The 21884-nt window shown below is 39.6% G+C and overlaps 1 protein-coding gene across 2 annotated transcripts in view; it reads left to right on the forward strand.

The window, feature by feature from the left end:
• Nucleotides 1-429: 429 nt before the first annotated feature.
• Nucleotides 430-21884, forward strand: part of MOCOS (molybdenum cofactor sulfurase) — a 208038-nt gene continuing 186583 nt past the window's right edge. Inside the window, exon 1 of one of the 2 annotated variants that reach the window (XM_063398852.1) lies at nucleotides 430-771. In XM_063398852.1, the coding sequence (XP_063254922.1) occupies nucleotides 648-771 (124 nt within the window). In that variant the 5' untranslated portion in view covers nucleotides 430-647. The remainder of the gene's footprint in view (nucleotides 772-21884) is intronic. The other variant, XM_063398842.1, reaches the window with a different exon arrangement.

A 21884-nucleotide genomic window follows, 5' to 3' on the forward strand; every position in this document is an offset into this window, starting at 1 on the left:
AACCCTGTGAGGAACGACTGAGGGAGCTGGGATTGTTTAGCCTGGAGAAAAGGAGACTCAGGGGTGACCTTATCACTCTCTACAACCTGCTGAAAGGTGGCTGTAGCCAGGTGAGGTTTGGTATCCAGGCAGCAACTGACAGAACGAGAGGTCATAGTCTCAAGCTGCACCAAGGGAAATATAAGCTGGATATTAGGAGAAGTTTTTCACAGAGTAATAAAGTACTGGAATGGCCTGCCCGGGGAGGTGGTGGAGTCACCACCCCTGGCTGTGTTTAAAAAAAGACTGGATGGGGTACTCTGTGCCATGGTTTAGTTGAGGTGTTAGGGCATGGGTTGGACTCGATGATCTTGAAAGTCTGTTTGAACCTAATAATTCTGTGATTCTCTGTCTGTGATTCTCGATTCTGTGAAAACGATCTCCCCGTGTTTCGGGAAACTTCTCCCTTACGGGAAACTCCTCCCTGTGCCGGCCCCAGGGCCCGGCTCAGCCGCGGCCGGACCGGCCCCGGCGCAGGTGGGGCAGGCGGGGCGGGAGGCGGGCGGAGCAGAGCGGCCGGGCCGAGCCGAGCGGGCCCGGAGCGCAGCACCCGCGGGGCTCCTGTGCCGCGGCAGCCGCCGCTCTCCCGCCGGTCCCTCCCGGCCGCCATGGCCGCGGAGCCGCTCTCCTTCCGCGCCTTCCGCGCCGCTCGCCCCGCCGGCTGCGAGTACGGCTACGGGCACGGAGCCGGGCTGGGCGCGCTGCGGGACCGCGAGTTCCCCCGGCTCCGAGGTACGGCGGGCGGGCGGGGCTGCGGGGCGGGCCGGGGGCGGGGGAGGCCCGGGCCATTCGCGGCTCCGGTCGGCCCCGGGAGGGAAGGCTCTGGTACGGGGAGCGGCGGCAGGGGCGGGGCGCCGGCAGAAAGCGGCGGCCTCAGCTCTGTGCAGTGATTTCTGTGGCACAGTGAGGAGATGAGCGGCAGCTCTCCCTCTCGTCCTTCTCCTCCTTCCTCCGGCACAAATGCCTCAAAGGTGCCATGGATTCAGTAACAGGCTTTCTTTTCTATATGGCTATGAAGAGGGACGTTGGGAGGGGAAGGAGAGACATTATAATAGTAAACCACCCCATTTCTCGTGAAAGCTAGTTGGAAAGCTAGAGTTGGAAAGTTAGACAGGTGTTTGTGAACTACTTTTGCAGATTTCATAGGTTTTCCCATGCCCCCCGCACATCCTCGTTTAGTATTATTTATGTTTAAGGATTAAACATCCTTGTGTATGCTACTTCAAATATAATCGTGATGGTTGTATGATTATACGACAGTAATTTGTCTTGTTTAAAGAAGTATCAGCACTTCAAAATTCTTACAGCATAAAGTCCCAGGTAGAGAGTGGAATAAATAGCATCAGTTTGGATGCCCTATAACTGTTATTTAGGCCACTCTTTTTCTTGAGAGTTTTCTGTTTCTAATTTCTTTATTTTTCATAATTTCATCAAATTCTGGTGATTGAAAGAGCGGGCTTTCTCACACACAGGTGTTTAGACTGAATGGAGTTATACTTGGCTTCTAGAGGAATGTGAAAAAACTTCAGAAGCACTTTGAAGAACTCAAAGATCTAGTAAATCAGTGTCACAGTCTGATATTAGACATAGTAGCTGCATCAGTAAAAGTCTGAACATAAGAAGTTGCTTGTCCAAAATCCAGGCTTAACTTCTGAAAAGGGGCTATTTTGTAACTGAAACATGGTTTAGGCCCTTAAGCAGATGAGTTTTTAAAACTCTGAGAATCAGGCTCATTTCTCAGAGGCTCCCCAGTTATGAAATAAAGTGTATCTGCTAACGAATGATGTCTGGTGGGTTAGTCTGCTTCCCAAAGCAGGATTACTGCAAAGGCAAAGCATTAGGAGTTTTCCTCCATTTGAAAATGTTTTTTCCTAATGTAGTCTTCTGAGTTGTGCAGCCTGCTAGAATAAGATGTAGGTAACTTAGAATATTTCTAGAAAGAGATTTACAAATACAGGGTATAAAATAAAATCTTCAATAATAAATGTTAGCTAATGGAAATCACATAATCATCTATGGTAAGATGACCCACATTGCAAATTCCTTCTGTCTTCTAATTTCCCCTTTGGAATGTTAACATGTTATCCAGTTCATGAATTGTCAGCCATTTGTCCGGCAAGTTTGTCACCTCTCTGAGGAAACTCGGCATCTGTGAGGAAACGTAACTGGTTGCTGTCCATGCACATGGTGTCCTGTCTGGGACTTGTCTGAAAAACAGTGACACATTTCTGGCCAAGAACTTGTGCCTTCCAGTGATACCAGCAGTGCTAAAGGAAAGGTGCCTAAGAACAGATTCCTAGGCCTAGTGCCCCCTGCCTAACACATCTCCTGGTCTCAAAGCTGACTGATTGGATTACTCCAGAGTAGACTCCAGGAACTGGCTGACAGTGGAGCAGTGTGGACAAGAAGCACTCTGCTTTTATTTATTTATTGGCCTCCTTTTACTTAGCCATGTATTCCCACTTGCCAAAGGTCTCAACACACTGATGCTGATGTAATGAAAAGTCTTTTAAAGCTCTCAGTTTTGTTGCCTTGTGGAAACAAGGCAAAGAAAGAGTGGCTAATGTACAGGTTGGTGGCAGCAGAAGCGTAGCAATTTTGGTTCAAACTGGGCAGAAACACCAATTAAATGTAGTGGTTTTTGGTTCACCATTTGGAATCGCGGTACTAATTCAATATGGTGGGTTGAATTGAATGCATTGGCCAATGGCATTTGGCCAGTGCATTCACGAGAATTATTTACTCATTTTTTGCTGTGAGATAAGTATTAGGAGAAGGGCCAAAGCAGGCTTGCAACTTTAAAGGGTATAAAGAAATCTTTATTAACAGACTTAAAAGAAAAATAATAAGAAATCAGAATAAACCTTCAGAATACTTCTCCTCCTCCCAACTCTTCTTTTTTTTTCCCACTAAGAGACAAAACCTGGTATTTTCAGTCAGTTTACTACCTCTAAAATCATCTTCCTTCAGTTTACTTAGGGAGAGGAGTTCTCTTGCCATACCATGGAGACTTCTCCACAAGAAACTGTTCTCTCGTGGCTTCAGTGTCACAGCGAAGCAACCCCCCAGGAGATGGAAATCTGTTGCTGTGTGAAAGTCCCTCTCCTCGACTTACACTGTCCCCCACAACTGTTTTTGCAGGCTCAGTTTTTAGCTAATGGGAAAATGAGTGCTGTTTTACTGAGGTAACATAGAATAATCATAGAATTATAGAATAGTTTGCGTTGGAAGTGACCTTAAAGGTCATCTAATTCCGACCCCCGTGCCATGGACAGGGACACCTTCCACTAGACCAGGTCACTCAAAACCCTACCCAGGCTTGCCCTGAACACCTCCAGGGGTGGCAAGTTCACATCTCTAGGCAACCTGTTTCAGTCCCTTGTTACCCTTACAGTAAAGAATTTCTTCCAAATATCTCATCTAAGCTCTTCTAGTTTGAATCCATTCTCCCTTATTCTATGAGTACATGCCATCTCCACCTCTCCTGTAAGCCCCCTTTAGGTACTGGAAGGTGCTACAAGGTCTCCCCAGAGCCTTCTTTTCCCCAGGCTGAACAGCCCCAGCTCTCTCAAGTCTGTTTATTTGGGGCATGCCTTAAAGATGTTTTCATTATTAAAGCTGGCTAAAAAGTCCAGATTGTGCTGCTCACTTTTTACGTGAACAGAATTTTTAGAGTCCCCTTCTGGATGCCCATGAATTAAGCCTAATGTTCAATTTTGGAAGTGTCATTTTTTTAATGAATATCATGTGGTAATGATCATTGCATATCAATGTCTTCACTTTTTCCTGAAAGTGAATTACTAATATTTTGTGGCATACACTACGGACATCTTGTGCAAATGGTGTTCCCTGGGGAAGGCAGAAATCTTTTCTGTGTTAACAGACCAGTGCTTACATGGTGCTAGAGCTTCTGTTGTAGCTTTAATATGAATAGTTGCACAAGTGCCTGTTGAGCAGAAGGTGCAACAGATGTCTGGAGGGAGCACCAGCTTAGCTACCAGCCATACTATGAAGCCAGGATTTTTCAAAGGTGGCCCACCTGTGGTTGCATCAAAGTCTTGGGGAGTTTCACTCTCTGCTCCATCAGAAGGAAAGTAAGGTTCATACTCAGTGTGTTGGGGATTTCCCCTTGAGGTTTTGCGAAGAGATAAAAAGAACTGCTTTACTTCCTTAAATCAGCAAGGGTCTGTCTGTGTTGGCACAGAAGCCTTAAATTTTCCCTTTTAAGCCAAAGTTTATCTTCCCTTCTGTAATTCAAAAGCTGTTAGCTGATGACTAGAGCAGCCCTTTCTAAAAATATATGTGGAGTCTGTGAAACAGATCTCTGTTTCACAGGCAGCAGCGTATGTGCAATATGTGACCTTGACTTTAATCTTGTGAGCAGTGTACCCTTATCTGCAGTGTAGGATTTTAAATTGTGCTTTAGAAACAGATAAAGAAATCAGCGGGAGTTTATAGGTTCTGTTGTTAAGTAATGGGGATGAATATGCTTCTGTGATGTTTATCATAGCACAGAAAATATCAGCTTCAGTTTGTATCATGGTTTTAAAAAAGAAAAAGCTGGCATGTGATTTGGATGAAGCATTTAATCACAAGATACCTTTCCGTTTTAAGTTGTGGGCCAATGTTCTCGTCTGATATAGTTGTGGTAGTTCAGTTGGAGCTTTCCAAGAGCAGTAAGCAGTGGATATCTATCCTCCAAATAAAAATGAGCATGTATTAGGAATAAGATATTCTTTAAGGGCTACTGACTATTTGAAGATAGTCTTTAGGTGAGCTTGAGATGGACTGTCCCATTTAATGTCAAATTGGTCACTGTCCTTTACTTCAACATCATGCTCTACCTTAATAGCATGAACGTTTGCAGTACAACTAACAATAATAATGAAATTTGTCTGTTAAACAAAAACGAAAGGCAGACTGAGCTTTGAGTAACAGAATTTGCTTTTGTTTATTTGAAACTCAGATGATGTCCCATGAACTGGTCACCTGTATGAGGGTTTATTGTATTGTTTAGTAAAGGAATAGTTGGGTATTGGATCTGACCTTACACAAAAATAAGTATTCTCTATTCATATTGATGGTAATTATTTGTGTGATGGCTTTTTCTGTGAGTAGGAGAATGTGAAAAGTAGATCTCCTCCGTGTGCTGCAGTTAAGTCCTCAGCAGCTTGGTTAGCAAAGTTCATCTCTGTCCTCTGAGAACAGAGAAGCCTATCTGTTTTGGGGTAATCTATTTTTTTTGGCTGAACTTCAGAAGTAAGAAATACATTCTGGTTTGCCAACTCAGAGTAATTTTGTTTGTAGGTAGCTAATGCTCACACTTCATGAAACTTGTGAAGATGAGTGGACTGTGAGCCTCAAGAATCGTGCTCACCTCTTGATTGCAAATGTAGGCTTGCCTTGTCAAACAGTAGTTCTACCAGTCTTGTGCCTGAGGCTTTTTCTTTATTAAAAAAAAAAAAAATTTTGCATCCTAAAATGACTGCTTTTGGGGGGGCTGGTTTGCTTGTTTGTTTTGTTTTGTTTTGCTTTTTATAAGACCATTCTTTCGATCTGATAGCTATCTTCTATATATGTATGTGTTACCCTGCTGATTTCTTAACTATTAATATTTTTTATCCGTGGATGAATCTTTCCCTTTTCATCTCATTTTTTTCTAATTCTTGAAGACTAAGTGACTAAGTTTTCAGCAAACCTTTGAGTTCTTTGAGCAGTATTGGTTTCTGACCAAGTAGGTAAATCTGATCTTATTCTTTAAAACCAGTTTGATAGTGAGGGATAAGTTTATTTTAATTAATTTTTGTCTGAAGACTATCATAAACCAGAAACAAGGCATGTGCCATTTTATGGTCAGATGCAGTGCTTACTGTGAATTCCCTGAAGCACACTCATCCATTGCTGACCAGAGTTGAGACAGCATCTCCTGGAAAGGGCAAATTATTTCTCCCACAAGCAGAGGCTGGCATATGTTAATGTTGATCCAGTACTTGTCTCTCCCACACAAAGGCAGCAGAAGCAATGTGTAGGGGAAGGATGAGGCTGCTTTTTGTTGTCTCATTGGAAGATCTGTGTAGCCTATAAGAGCTGCTAATTGTGCTGGAGAAAAAGACTTACTGAGTTTCCTTATCTCTAACTCATCCTGAACAGAGCAAAAATCTTCCAAATGTTACCATTTGGTGTTTAAAGCTGAGAGCTCCTCTTTCTACCACTGTCCAGGCCTTTTCACTCTCCTCAGTAGCTATGAGATCTCTAGTAACCTGCTCCTGTTCTCTGTAGCCTCTCCACCAGAACGTGATTTGATTTTGTGAAACACCTATTTCTTTTTATTTGGAGGGGAAAAGAAAGCAAAAGAAATTATCTTTATTGAAGGAAGCTGCTACTGGACGGTCTGAAATGCTAGAAGACATCTGGGAAGATGCATTTAGTGGGTGGAGAAGGTATTGTAAAAGGAAGCTGTCTTATGGCATGTGTAACTGCACAGCTAATGACAATTGTTTTGTAAAAATAAAACATACGTATGCTCACGTAAAGCCTTAACGCTTCCTGGTGATTTCAAGTCAGCAGAAGTTATCTACATAAGTTCTTATCTAAAGAATTGATATCAAAGAGGAAGCATGTATTGAGCATAAAGCATGTTTAGTCCTAAATGCAGTAACAATAGCTCTGTGTTAGTTTTAGATGTTTTCCTCTGTCTACACAGAAGTAACAAGTAGTGTTAAGGAATTCCTTACGTTGCATTTCAGGGTTCAGAAGACGCTCTACTCTGTGCAGGACTGATCTTTAAGTTGCTGTTAATGATGGATGTAGCTCTAAATAAGGAGTAATCAATGGTATTGTGATTGTAATATTTCAGCACAGAAAACAGTTTTAGTTACTTTGACATTTAGTTAGTGGAAAGAAAAGAAATGTAGAGCAGGAAGGCCAAGTCCCAAACCCTATAAACCTGATACAGCTGACATGAACTTCAAATATGCAGTGATATGTTAAAAATAAATAGTCAATCAGTTGGGACTAGATTCTTTACAAGAAGAGAGAATCATATATAGACATTAGATTTTTTTAAAATCAATATGTAGATGTAAAAAAATATTAGATTTGGGAAGATAATTTATGGAACTCCACAGATGCTGCAGGGTATCAGCCACCCATTTTTTTAAAAACTGCACTTTTAATTAAAAGATACATTATCTCTAAAATTAATGCCTTTACAAGATGTGTATTAGTATTTGAAAGTACTGAAACGGGCAGATGTTCTACTTAGAAGAGAACAAGATGCTTTTTTATCTCTTACTCAAAAACTGGAAAAGCACCAAAGTCTTTTTCCTACAAAATGCCACATCAGTGGTACTTTCTTCCTTCTGTTGCCCTTGTGTCCTCTTGGATTCCTATGTTCTCTTGGGTTGTTCTGATGTTGGTATATGTGAGATGTGTATGGATTTCTTCCCAGCCTATTTCTATATGTTTCTGTGTGACCATGAATGTTTTTTTAGTGTTAAATATAAGATTGTTAATTAAAGAGTGTATGTATGTTTCCAGCAGAAATGATCTGCTTCTGGTGTTCTTGCATTTAGACTGGAATTTTCTCTGCCAAATCAGAATTTGCAGCCTGATGCCCTTGAAATTTTCATTAGATCTTATGGTAGAAATTCCCATTTCTGCTCTTCTTTGTTAGAATTCAGGGGTGCTCCCTGTGTAAGGACAAACAGACAAATGGAGAAGCGAGAGGTCAGTTTTTGTTGATCAGCTTGATTCATTGCATGCCTGGTATCAGAGAGATGCTGCAGAGGCATTGCTTGGATGGGAAGAGACTGTCATTGGATTCAGGAAGGCCATACTGCAGAACACTGCATAGTAAAAAGCACTGATATAAGAGATTGATAAATCTCTTTATTGTGGACAGCACAATATTTCTGGAGAACAGGAAGCCAGTAGGATGCTTAACTTGCAGAGGACGTTTAGGAAGTAGGATGAGCTTCCAAATGCCTCAGTCTTTTTATAACTCGTTGTTCTTGGCCCAAGCTATCAATGCAGATGTTTTCCTATGTGTGACACGAAGTACTTTTCAGGTGGGCTTTTAAGTATTTCTGCTTCCCTGAACTTAAAAAGGGGATTAAAACAAAAGAAAATTCTTTTAAGGAATATGTCAGCTTGGAGTTGGTATAATTATTTTCTCTTCCTAAGTTAATAATGCTGTTAGTGTTACCATGTCTGCATATGGAGAACCACTGACTGGTTCCTGTCACATTTGGTAGAAGGGAATATGTTTTGAGGAGGCATTAGGAAACGGGTGGTGTCAAGATTGAAGGTGTGGGACAGGGATGTCAGAGTTATGGAGAAACAGGTATAGTAGGGCAGGGAGGTGTAAAGATAGGCCACAAAGCATTCAGAAGTCAGACTTAATTAGTTTAATTGCTAGTGAGTCAAGTTGTTAGGCTCCTGGCAATATTTGTTTCAGCCCAGATAGATCCTGTGCCTTCATGCTCTTTGCCCTTTCACCCTGTGCTCTGCTGTAGAGAAGCAATGGTCCATGAGATGCCTGCAGTGGGGATGTGACCCCAGGCAGGCAGCTCTTGTGAGAGTGGCTTGCAGGAAAGTGTGAAGTTGCTCTTCCCCCTCGCCCTGCCCAGTATGTGAAATACATGTATTACATTGGAAGGCAAGGCTTGAGAAATCTTCCTCTCCAGTATTTTATTCTTCTTGTTGTCAGCATTGTCCTGACTCCCTCATGGTTTCTTGTAGCAACCATTGGAATATGGCTTTCACATGAGAAGTAAAACCCAGATGTTTCTGTGCTCATTCAAATTAGTCCCTGGAGCACCAGGATCTAAAAGGCATTTGAAAGAAAGCTAAGAAGATGACTGGGCAAGGTTTTTGTCACTAACAGTCTTCCTAAAAGAGAGAGATGTGATCACAAGGATGTGATGTGACATCGTTAGCTGTGAAGGATGATTACACAACTAAGATTATTTCTTCTGCCAATATGCAGAATAATGTTCCAAATTAAAATTTGGAAAGATGACAGGAAGCTTATTTGAAGAAATATTCATTAATTAAATTAATGGTGTGTGAATTAATTTCATTAATGCACCATTAAACGCCAAATATCACTGTGTGTACCCCTTTGCAAACTTATGAACGGGTCAGGTGAAATTACACAGTCATCAGAAAGTTTCTCCTGTAATGTCTTCCAGAGGAAGAAATCGAAGCCCAGGATTTTGTACATGTTTATGTTCGTGCCACGCAGCACATTAAAGATGTCCTAATTCAGTAATTTGGAACTGATGGTATCAGTAACGGGTTCCAGCATAAGTTGCCTTTCTTTAGAAAAAATGACTTTGTATTGAGGTTGAGTAAAATATCCTGTTCATCTGCTGTGCCATTCATTTCCCAATTTGTTGAGGAGTGTAACTAATTAAATGTGTCTTAGAGTTGCATTTTTCTTATTTGTATGGCTGCCTATAATTTCTTTTAATGTTAAAGAGTTAGAATTGTCTAAAAACAAAATGTTACTTGGCTGCTCTGGCAGTATACAACTTTCTTTAAATCTGTCATCATCTTTGATTCATCACACACTAGGAAAATATTTGTTACATATTTAATCAATTTAGGCGTGTGTAAGCCCAGTGAGCAGAGTGTCATTTCTTTTTGTAATACCTTGTCCAATCTTGGCTGTGATGGACAATTTGCTTTGATAATCCACCTTGCTGTCTCATGAGACTGGATAAAAAAAGATAAATGAAAGTGGATACCTAGCAAGATTTCCCTACCTGGCAGACTGAATGGCCGCGAATTAAAGACTGCATGAAAAGGAAGCTTTTGCTGTCCAAAGACATGTTGCTTTCTTCTCCTCACACATATAAACTAGCTAGTATTGTTTAGCTGGGAAGCTGACCAGACTAATGTTCAGACAGAAGTGTATGTAGGTTACTGCACTCTGTTGTTGGTCACAGAGTTCACAACAAGTGAAGCATTTGATTAATGAATAAATTTCCAAAGAATGCAAATTCCTCAGAAGTAATGTATTTTTGGCAAGCACTGGAATGTGCTGCTCAGGGAGCTGGTGGAGTCACCATCCCTGGAGGTGTTCAGGAAACAACTGGATGTGGCACAGTGCTGTGCTTTAGTTGACCAAGTGGAGATTGATCACAGTTTGGAGTTGATGGCCTTGGAGGTCTTTTCCAACCTTAAAGATTCTATGGTTCCGTCCTTCCATCCATCCATCCATCCATCCATCCATCCATCCATCCATCCATCCATCCATCCATCCATCCATCCATCCATGTCTTGTTGAAACCACTGTTATAAATCTGAGGTTTTTTTGATAAATGAGCTATGGGTTTCAGTGAAAGTATTCAAAATTCATGCTCAGGTGAAGCTCTCTAAACTGGAATTTGATTAAAAAGTCATAGCACCAGCAGTTTTATCTGTTCTTTGTCCTTCAGGGTCACTTTCAGAGTAATAGGTTAACTTGTCTAATGATCAGAAAATTAGTGATTTGTTTTTCTTCTGCAGCAAGGGTGAAGGTTATGATTTTGGGTTACATGGAAGTTTAGCTTTTCATCAATTAGAATAGCACCTATTGATGTTTTCACACATAGCTAATGGCTCCACAGCATTGAGGAGATTACCATGCATTTAAGGGGTTCTCCTATGAACAGACCACTGCAACTAAAACTCCAACATAAAGAAAATCTATTCCTTGGGAAGCACGTTTTTTTCCTTTCGGATACTAACAATTTAGGATTTGTTGCTGTTAAATATCTTTCTTGAGAAGGGTTGATCAAGAGTTCAAGTCACTTCAGTTACATTCCACAATGCCTCTATAAAAACACTGAACTGAAGAAAGAGGTATGAAGAAGGGGGAATGAGGCAGATGCCTGGGTCAAAAATTAAGCTTTTAAAATATTCATTTCCTGTCACAAAGAGCTGTTTCAATAGTAATTTCAATAGCTCATTGTAAAGTTGAGTTTTAAACTTTCCATCTGCTATTTTTTGGAGGCCTAAGTGTATTTGTTTGGAAAATAGAATTTAAACTGATCTTTAGTCATAAACTATGGCTGGGAAAGAACCAGACTTCTGTGAATGAGTAAGAAAGTCATGATGAGATTGTTAGGAGCTGCCTCATGTTCAGGCTTGGTGAAGCTCACCTGCAGAGTGCAGGAAGCACCACTGCCCCACAGGGCTATGCAACCAGGGCTGCCTTCTAGTGAGCACTGACATGGCTCCAGCTTCTACTGATCCACTGGGAGAGGCTGGAGGTCAGGAGACAAATCTGTCATGTGGCACTATGGGAAGCCTCCCTGGAATGTAGGCTGTGTAAAAACAAATCCACCCTCCATCACCTGTTTTTCAGTATCATCTTGCCCAGAGGATGAGGCTACTCCAGGTTGAAGAAATTTTCCCCTCTCAGCTCCCCCCCAGTGTCAAATTTAAAAACACCTGCTTTTGTTGGAATATTTATATCCTGATTAGCAATAATGAAAGGCAAATCAGACTTTTTAGCTCATGGGTGCTAAAGTTACTCATTTAAAAAAAAATTATGAAAATCTCTTTTCCTTTGGATATGGAGTTCACAGTGTGTAATGCTTTTTTGAAGATGCTCAGTTGATTCTCCAGGCTTTGCATCACTGAGCATGACAGCTCCTGAGAGATTAAAGAGCTGTTAGCATCAGAACTTTATTCAGTTTTTCTTTCATTTCTGCAAGTACAGAGAAGGATAGGTGTACTTGTGAAGTGTCACAAGGATTACACTGCAATGCTTTCTGGATAAACTTCACTGCCACTGAACTGGGGGAAACAGTACCAAATAATCTCATGACAGCTGTCATGTCTCCAAAAGTGTCTGATCAGATCTTCAAATCTGAATGCTGGGTACCCTGTGGGTACGTTCAGCCTCTAGTATCCATCATTTCTGTTTTCATCCATTGTAGTTGTAGGAATGGGATTAGGCACTAATCAAAAAACCAAATCAAATAGCTGTTAATTTACAATGATCTCTCCATGTGAAATTATTTACAATGATCTTACATGTGAAATTATTTATGAAGAGTGGGGTATTCGGAAATTTTGGGGACCTGTCTTTGCCTAGTTTCGACTTCTTCAAATGCTTCCTAAACTTTATGTTTAGACAATGTATTGTGTCTTTAAAAATTATTTGGATTGTTACAGATATTGAAATAGCATGAGAATTTGTCAAATGAGTAAAACTGATATTTATAATATAATTATAAAAATCATCCCGATATGATGGGTGAAGCATGGAAGGGAGTCTCTTGGGTCTTTTATTTTAGTATAAGAGATTCTGTATGTATGTGGTGTTTATTTGATTGGTTTTATAATCTAGCTACATGACTTGGGGTCATTCTAGTCTCTCTCGTATCCCCTTTTTTGTTTGTTTGGTTTGTTTGTTTATTTGGGCATTCCTTTTTTAGTTTTGGGGTGTTTTTTTGGTTATTTGGATTTTTGTTTTGTTTTTACTGTAGACTGTATTTTCCCTTAGTTGTAGAACAGAAATAGCTGAATCCAGAGGAGAAACTTTACTGTTTATGTTCTTAATTCAAGTGAGATATAGCCAGGGTTGCATATGTTGAGTCTACTTCACTGCACTGTGTATTCCCTGTGGAATGACTCAGAAGGAAACAGCAGTCTAGTCTAACATATATAGTCTCTGGATGTATGTTGGCTGGGGTTTCTGGCTTGTAGACAGCAGTATATTAGAAAAAATTAAATACTAAAGAAAAGATGTTGTACAGGGAAGAATCTATTCTTACCAAAACCGATTGTTTCTTATTTTCTTTCCACTGAGCAGTCATTACAATGGGTATATATACAAATGTAGACAAAAATATAAATAAATGGGTCTCTAAGTCTTTGAATTTTACTCTCACTGTGGTTAGAACACAAAGCAACATCTTTCATAGCAGAAGGAAGAAAACTGTTTCAAATTGGAAGGGGAGTAGGGGAAAAAGAGCACCGAGTAGGCATGGGGAAAGATTGCCCTTAATACCTTTCTTCTTGTCCCTTGGTCAGAAGAAATGGGAAAAGAGAAGCCTATAGTTCGCCCTGTAGTAAAAAACAAAATACTCTGTGTACACTGTGCAATAACTGATCTCACAAGGTTCACTTTATCCTAATTTTCTGTGGAGGCAAAGTACCAGATATGTGGTGTTTGTACAAAATATTGAGGAGTACTTGCTTTCTATGTGGAAACAAACTTCCTCAATGCAGTTCTCTCACATGGAACCAGCATTCTGTGCAGCTGATTGCCTGGGCTCATTCTCAGTTTACTGTTGGGGAGCCATTAATTTTGTTATGGTGGTGATTATATGACATAATAGGGGTCATTTGCATTCCAGTATTTATGGCACAAGCTGGGAGAGAAGTTTTTGGACTTAAATAGATCTGGAATTAAACATGTAGAACCAAAGGTTGTATGCACTGAGTTAGACGTATTCTTTGATTTATCATTGTTTCAGAGTATTTTGACCCATATTTTTTTTTCCATTAGTTTGAATTTTCAATAGTCTAATTTGACATGTATTAGACAGATTGAGATATCTTACTGAACCAGATTTACAACAGTTGTGATCTTACAGTTCTGTGGAAATTGGATCCTTTTTGAGGTAGCTGTAACTAAGGACACAAATGAGGGCACACTAACATACTAGTTTTAAAATTAAAATTTTTATTTAACCAGTTTGATTTTGTTGTTCCTTTGCTTAGAGGTATGATCCTTTCCCTTGAACTTTCCAAAGCCTTGAGCTGTACCTTGGCCTTTCTGTGCCCCATTAGCAACCTTTACTCACTATTTTAGAATGTGGTGTTGGTGTGTTTAGGTTTTTCATTTTTTCATATCCTGGGTGGTTTTTTGGTGAAAAATGTTCACGCAGTTTTGCTAAAAATAAACAGAATTATAAGTTTCATCTTAATGACGAATAAGTAACTTTAGAATGCAAATTATGAGAGCCAAATGTGCTTTTGTTGCCTTAAACATACTTGCTTTGGGAGAATATGCTAATAAAATGTCTGCAAGCATAAATTCAACAAAAAGTAGAAATTTTGAGGATATAAAAAGAACTCATTACAGAAACTCAGTACTATTCTGAGATGTTACCTCTAGTTATAGCACATCTGAGGATGTATTTAAAAATTAACAGTGCATAAGTTAGCATTGAAATAAAAGCAAATTATTATTACTTTTCCAATTATGGTAATATTGTTCATTATTAATTAGATAATTAATTGTCATAAATAATGCTCACCTCACTTAAAATTCCTCTCCATCCTCCCTTTGTGTTAGGATATCAGTTCCTGAATTTCTTTGCGTGTATGACTCTTAATGTGTCACCAGACATCCTCTGCCCGTGTAACGATGAGGGTGTTCAGCTGTCTGGTGTGTACATCTGTAGAAGTGGTCTCTAAAGAAGGTGCAGCCTTTGGCCTGGCTAAGGAATTCTAGCAGCTCTAGCACTTCCATGTGGCTGTGCAAGTTATGGAGGAGGCTCCCTATAGGGAATTGCTGCTTGGAATCCAATCCTGTAGTCACTTCTGGAAGCAGTGCATGCCATGTGTAGTTTTATCTAGGTAGCATTTTCAAGCACCTTGTGTCAGAAATTGAGATAGATATGTTGTATGAACCTTGTGTCTGGTCTTGTAATTTATTCAAGTATTATGCAGCTTGTGGGGAAGACCTTGATTTTTGAGTACATCATGTTTTCTAGATGCTTTGAGGCAAAGTGCAGTAGCTGATGTTGGGGCAGAGTTCTGAATTTAAGGTCAGAGTTTAGAGATTAGGGAAACTGGAATATTTGTTTTTCCATCCATAATATTTTACTCGTTTTCAAAGCTAGTCTAGTGTTAATGAGGCCATTTGTATTTAGTATTTTGAATAATTTATGATGAAATTATAATTCTCTTTAATTTCTAAAGTAATTAGTATTGAAATATGCCCTTTGATTGAGAGAAATTATACTATGATCTAGTGAAGCACAGGTGTATACTTATAAAACCAGGATGACGTAGTAATTGCTTTACTGCTGGGTCCATTAAAAAAACCAAAAAATGAAGACCTGTGGAACTCATTTTTTTTAGCCAAAGGAATCCAATAAAAGGTTGCTACCAAAAATGAAATTCTGTATATTTATATCAGTAGTGTCAGATTGTAATTGGGTTTTTATGATGCTCAGATATTTATATCTCTTGATATTAACTTAAATCGGACCAATTTCACAGGTCCCAAAATACTACTTTAATTTAAATGTAGAGCATTCTGATAAACAAATATGAAAAGGAGTAGTTGACTGAGTAGACTTGCATTCAGCTAAGCAGGATTGGAACTCAGTCCCCAGTACTGGAATTCTATAGTGGATGCAAATTTATTGAAATTAGAAGCGTGCCTGACTCTCTGCAAAGATACTCACTGGTAACTGTGGTTAGTGTATTGTTACCGAAAGTTGGTTTTGTTTTTGTTGAGTGTTGATGATATTCTGTGGATGTTAATTTTAATTGAAAGCAGATGTGATGGCTTTTAGTTTATGGCTTTGCCAGAAATATCAAAATGTACAATTCGAGAAGCGCTAGAGAAGAGAAAATAAAAAAGAGCTGTAAGGGAAGAGAGTTTTCAGGTTCACATCTGCTTTTCCTTATGTTCTGCTACGAGGAGCAACATGAAAATACTAATTATCCTCTAAAGGGGATACTTATGTACTTATATACATATACCCATTTCAGCATAGACAGGCACACATTTGTGCATATTTGTAAATAACGGTGTACAATATGTGCTAGGAGGAAACAGAGAATCACCTGCATACCTTAAACACACCTCTGGAGCAGTTCTTTATTTGATGTAACTGACTGGTAAATTGATTTATGTGATTTTGAGATTCTGTTACTTTTACCTGTTATTACAGCTCTTCTACTCCTCTTGTCTATGGGTTATTAAAATGTTGCACTTTTAAAATTGATAGCTGGACTTTTAGAGAGTGCATGCATACCCTAGAGACTGAAAATGTTCTGTAGGTGCCAGATGAAGATACAGCTACATGACCAGTCCAATACTTTTGATTAAAAAAAGGAAAACTTCACTTGTTTCAAAGGTCATTTAAGCTTCTGTGAAGATTGTAACCGAACTCTTTAACTTGGCCTGGAACCAGAAAGGCGATTAGTGTAATATGTTTAGGAAGTGCTGGTTATAGTATATTTGTTAACGGTTTAACTCGGAGTTCAGAAGAGCCTCAAAGGCTCTGGATACCTTGACATATGTTCTCATGTTTGAGTGGAATTTGCTTCTCTTTGCAGAGTCGAGGTCTCTGCGACCTGAAGGCAAAGTTCTGCTTTGGTTATTCATTGTAGTAAAGCAGAAATGCAGTCAGACTCTGCATGGGTTCCTTTTGAGTCATTAGACTTGGGAAGAGACTTTTTTTGTTGGGTTGCAGCCCTTTGAGTTCAGAGAGCCAGTCCTCTGAAGGTACAGTACCTGTACCCCATGCAAGGTAATGTCTCTTGAAGAGCCATAAACACAGTCTAAGCAGCTTTATGGAAATATCCAACAGTGGATTGTTGCTGCCCAAAGTCAGATTCAAAGTAGTCACCAAACTTCCAAAAGTTGTGTCATGTGGTAGCCATCCGTTAAGGAAGTTGGTTGTAAATTAGCTGTTTGTGCCAATAGCTCAACAGATTTTTAGTTTTCTTTTAGAAAGCTTTAATATGGACATCAGGGAACTTAAAAAAAATTAGTATCTGGAAGCTGCATGCTGTTATTTGTATTTAAAGCAGGTATGTTAAGTAGGATTTCTCTCATATACTGCTGTATTCAGACCTACTCATTAGGAATCTGGTATTTTTGTCAGAACTTGTTTAGTTAACAAATCTCTACAGCTGTCAAACTGTTTCAGAGTTAAAACCTTTGGTTTCCTATAACAGCATTTTTTGATAAATATGTCTTTCATTCCTAGAACATTTCTGAAAATGGTTGTTGAGCATTTGAATCTATGCTTGGGAACACCCCTAATAAATAGAAAACAACTAGTGGAAACTAATTTAGGTTGAGTTTATTAAGGTAGTAACAGAACATTTATGCCAGTGTTTAATTGCATACATATTAAATTTTATATACAGAAACTTGTGTCTATTAGTTTTCTAGGTTTGTTGGTTTGTGTGTTTGTGGTTGTTTTTTTTAGTGGAGGCAATTTTTTTTTTCCAATTAGGAGATGTTTTTTGTACTGAAGCATTACAGTTTTGTGGAGGTATCAGGAAATTACAGTCAGTCTTAAAAAAATTTACAAAACAATTCTTACTAAAAACAAAACAAAAAAATCCCTAAATAAGAAATAAGGTTATTTGATGAGTTCCGTTACTGATCTGCCTGCCTAATGTGGTCAATGAACTTCAGTAGAGGTAAAGCAATTGAGTATAATCTTACCTTTTAGGTTGGTCTGTTAATAGTTGAATAGTTTCACCTGAGAGAGCAGTTTGGATCAAATTACTATAAAGTAGAAGATAATCTGTGGGAACTTGGAGCTAAAAGGTTTTATGATTGAAAAACATCTATATTAATCCAATACATATGCAGAAGAAATGCTTATAAGTACTTTTTCATGCATACTTACTATCTCCCTAATGAAATCTCAGTATTTTCTCTGCCTCATAAAAATAAATTGCTTGTATTAAGTCTTAAGTGTTTACTCAGTAGTGATACTGAAGCTCCTATGCTTAACATTTTTATACACCATTGTTGCTGTCTCATGTTTGTGGTTTCACTTTTGGTTGGTGGCTGCTCACTCATGACAAGGAGATACAGGAGATCTTGGTTAGGCATTGTATATGGGCATTTTAAGCATTCAGACTTCTCCCTGGTTTAATAATGCTGGGGGTTTTTTTCTGACTACACTACAATAATTTGGGAGTGTAAATCAGGTGAGGAATAACAACTAGGAGTTTAACTCAAGAGATCTAGACGTGTTGGTCTAACGAGGTATTTTTCCAGTCAAGTTAGGTCCACTTCCTCCAAGTTTCCAAAATTCTGAGATCATCTTCTGGAATGCCTGTTCTGCTCCCCAACTCCTGCTCTTCAGTCCCCTATTGCTCCCAGAGAAAGGGCTCCCAGCTGGAAGAGTCATGACTGGGATTGAAATGAGTTGTTGGAATTACCATTTATTAGGAACAAAGAAACACGGCAGTTGTAGCCAGAGCAGGTGGAGAGATGCTACTGGGTTGTCAAGGGAGAAATACCTGTTAAAGTTGAATGGCTGAAGATAGATATTAAAACAACACTGACATGGGAGATATGAGAATACACAGATCATGGAAAAACAGTCTAGAGGCTGATATGTAGTTTCTTACTAGGAAGATGCAATTCTGAAGCACTGTTCTGGTTTGAGCAAATAGAGTAACAACCTGCTTGTTTTTAATATAGAGCTAGCTTAACTGATGGGTGTTGTAGCAAAGGACTGCCCACTGTGGGCCAAGAGAAACTTTTTAACCTTTCATCTTATGAATGTAGTTTTTGCTAAAGTCCTCACTCACACTCTTCATTCCACAGTCTGAATTTATGCACAGTTCCTCTTGGTAATGTGGTCATTTGGTTTCACATTTTTTTCCCTGAAAGATCAAATTTATGCTGAATGGAAATTTATGCTTTATTTATTCTTATATCCCTGAATTTGATCTTCACTATTTGTTCCTGCACTTTTTGCTGGATGGTACAAGGAAATCAAGGGCCCTAAATGTCTGTGGGGAACTTTGTGTGAAGAACTTCCACTGGAGAATACCTTTACCACAGTTTTGCAGTAGCAGCCTTGCTTCTTTGCCAGAAAAAGCAGCAGAGAGAAGTACTGGTACATTTGCCAAACAAGGCATTAACGTGGTCTTGTCACTGGGAAGAAATGATGGCCGGGAACTGCTTCTGCAGGGCCTCAACAGTGAGGATAATTGATTTTTGCTCTCTGTCATTGAGTGTTCATTGTGTGTACCAGTTCTCATGTAGGTGTTTAATTATTGCTATGGTTGGAAGTTGAACCCAAGGCTCCAGCTGCCAGACTCATAAAGAATTATTTCTGTGTATTTTAAGGGAAAAGAATGAAGAAAAGGGTAAAACTCTTCGGTTTTTGTCTTACCTTAGTTTATCTTCTAGTGCTTTTGGAAATAATAATATAAATAAAATAATTTAAAAGGCTTTCTGTATATCTCTGCACAATTTTATATATTTTGGTGAGAATATAGAGTCACTATTTTGTCCTAGATTTCATATGAAGCTCATTATTTCAGGTCACAGAGCAAGAAGTAAAGCTGACTAGAAAAGTCAGTTTTAAACATTTTAAAAAGTCTTTGGCTGTTTTATAGCAAGAAAAGGAAGGAAAAAAGACTATGCTACTAAAATGTTTAGGTAATGACTGCTATTATAAACAATTACTACGCCTTAAACATTGTTTTTACCATTGTGTTTTCACCTAAAGTGAAAATTCTCTTTCCTACAAAAAACTGCCTCTTTCCTACACGAACGTGAATGTTTCTGTGAAATTTTCTGGAAAACAAACAAAAGCATTTTCCAGTAATAGCAGAATAGGGAATATGTACTCTTTCAACTCTCATTTGATCAATTGCATCAGAGAGAAAGGGAAAAAGAGACTGAAAGACGGTCATTTCTTTGCTAGGGAGGTGTGAATGCTGGTTCTGTCCGAGCAAGTTGCAGTTGTTTGAAGACGTGCATGAATATGAATCACTTGTGATGTATTTTTCATCCAAAGACAGAGAGACAGGCTACAGTAGGTTATTTGTATGAAGCTGGGGTACCTCTGGTTCATGCCCACAAATGACACTTCAGCAGGTCTCACACAGCTCATTAAAGCTGTCCGTGGAAATAACATCACTGAGTGCAGTCGATATTTAATCCTGCCCCAGTGATGCACTGGGTAAAGCTATGCCTTACAGGTAGGCCTGTAAGGATGAGGGGAGTGCTGATGGATCCCTTTACTGCAGTCTCATTTAACACAGGAGTTGCCAAATGATGAAATTTGATGGCATGCAGTTTTTATTTATATTTTTTTCTGTAGCTCTGAAAATCACATAGGCTTGGATGTGATTTCTTAGTAAATGTGAAGTCACAGCTTTCTTTTGCACTCCCCTCTTTCTCAGTAGCAGTAAGCTGTAAAGTGAAAGCTGCAAGTAGGGACTCATGTACATAGAACAGTGTCAGTGCATAATGATACTGAATAACCTTTTCCACCTAAAGAGCTATTGTGGACTTGGTATAGCCACTGCTGAGGAGTCCGGCAAGCAAAGAGAGTGTGTTCTATTCTCTGTAAAGGGTTTTGATGTTCTGCCTACTTTGCTGTAGGTAATAACGTAGTGAGAGCAAATAATGCAAGCCAATAGCACATGGAAAAAATAATGAGAACTTATTATGGATAAATGTAATTGCACATTTCATGCTTTGCTTTTTGTAATGAGTCCATCAAGTCAAACACTCAAATACATTAATTAAACACCATTTTCCCATGGAACTCAGTGACTGGATAGCAGCCCTTAGAATATTGGTGCCATTATCCAGGCTGGTCGCAGCCCAGTGCGGAGCAGCATTTGGCAGTCGGGTCAAGCTGTGATTACTCGAATTGATGAATTTGGTGGCCTGGCAGAATGTGCCCCACGGCTGTGGGCTGACTGCTGCGTTACTTCACCAGGCCTACTGCAATTAAGTCAAATCATGCTGAGGAACAGTGTCTCCTTTAACTGCATAGTAACTATTCAGGCTTTGAGCATCTATGGCCTTGTCCATCAAGCACTATGCTTTTGTGGTCTTTTGAAGAGTTCCTTGGCCCTAAGCAAGAGAAATAAAACATTACCTTGTCTAGCAGAACAGGACTGTTTAGATGAGAGGCGTGTTTTTGTTGAGAAAACATACTCTGATGTAATAGTTTTTTGTCTAAATGGATGCCAAAAAGGAAGGTAAAAATATTCATTAAACTTTTTATCCAGAAAATACCCAGCAAAGGCAAATCTCAAGCCATATTAGTAGGATTTTGTTTTCTTTTAATGCACTTCATTAATGGTTTTGCATAATGAGGATCTTTATCTGTCTGTCCATACAGTGTGTAGGCATATGATGCCTTGTGTCAGGAATTTCAGGCACTTTTAGAAAGGCTATATGTACTACATTACATAGTTAAAGCTACTTTTGCTATTTAATTTAGGAGCCTCCCTTGGGGAAGCTAAGTCTTACACAGTGACTGGAAAGAAGGAGCTGACTCTAAAGGGTATCTGACTTAGAGTACTGAAATAACCTGATGGCTGGACATGACCCAGCCATGTGCACTGGCAGCCCAGAAGGCCAGCTGTATCCCAGGCTGCATCCAAAGCAGCGTGGCCAGCAGGGTGAGGGAGGGGATTCTGCCCCTCTGCTCTGCTCTCGTGAGAGCCCCTGCAGGGCTGCATCAGCTCTGGGGTCCCAGCACAGGAAGGACAGGGACCTGTTGGAGCAGGTGCAGAGGAGGGACACCAAGATGGTCAGAGAGAGGGAGCACCTCTCCTGTGAACACAGACTGAGGGAATTGGGATTGTTCAGCCTGGAGAAGAGGCGGCTTTGGGGTGACGTAATTGCAGCCGTCTGGTACTTGAAGCCTGAAAGATGAAGAGGGACCTTTTACAAGAGCATGTAGTGACAGGACAAGGGGCAGTGGCTTCAAACTGGAAGAGGGTAGGTTTAGTTTATATATAAGGAAGAAATTGTATACTGTGAGGGTGATGAGGCACTGGAACAGGTTGCTTAGGAAAGCTGTGGATGCCCCATCCCTGCAAGAGTTCAAGACCAGGTTGGATGGGACTTCAAGCAATCTGGGCTAGTGGAA

This window comes from Prinia subflava, chromosome 1, assembly GCF_021018805.1.
Source record: "Prinia subflava isolate CZ2003 ecotype Zambia chromosome 1, Cam_Psub_1.2, whole genome shotgun sequence".
Lineage (NCBI taxonomy): Eukaryota > Metazoa > Chordata > Aves > Passeriformes > Cisticolidae > Prinia > Prinia subflava.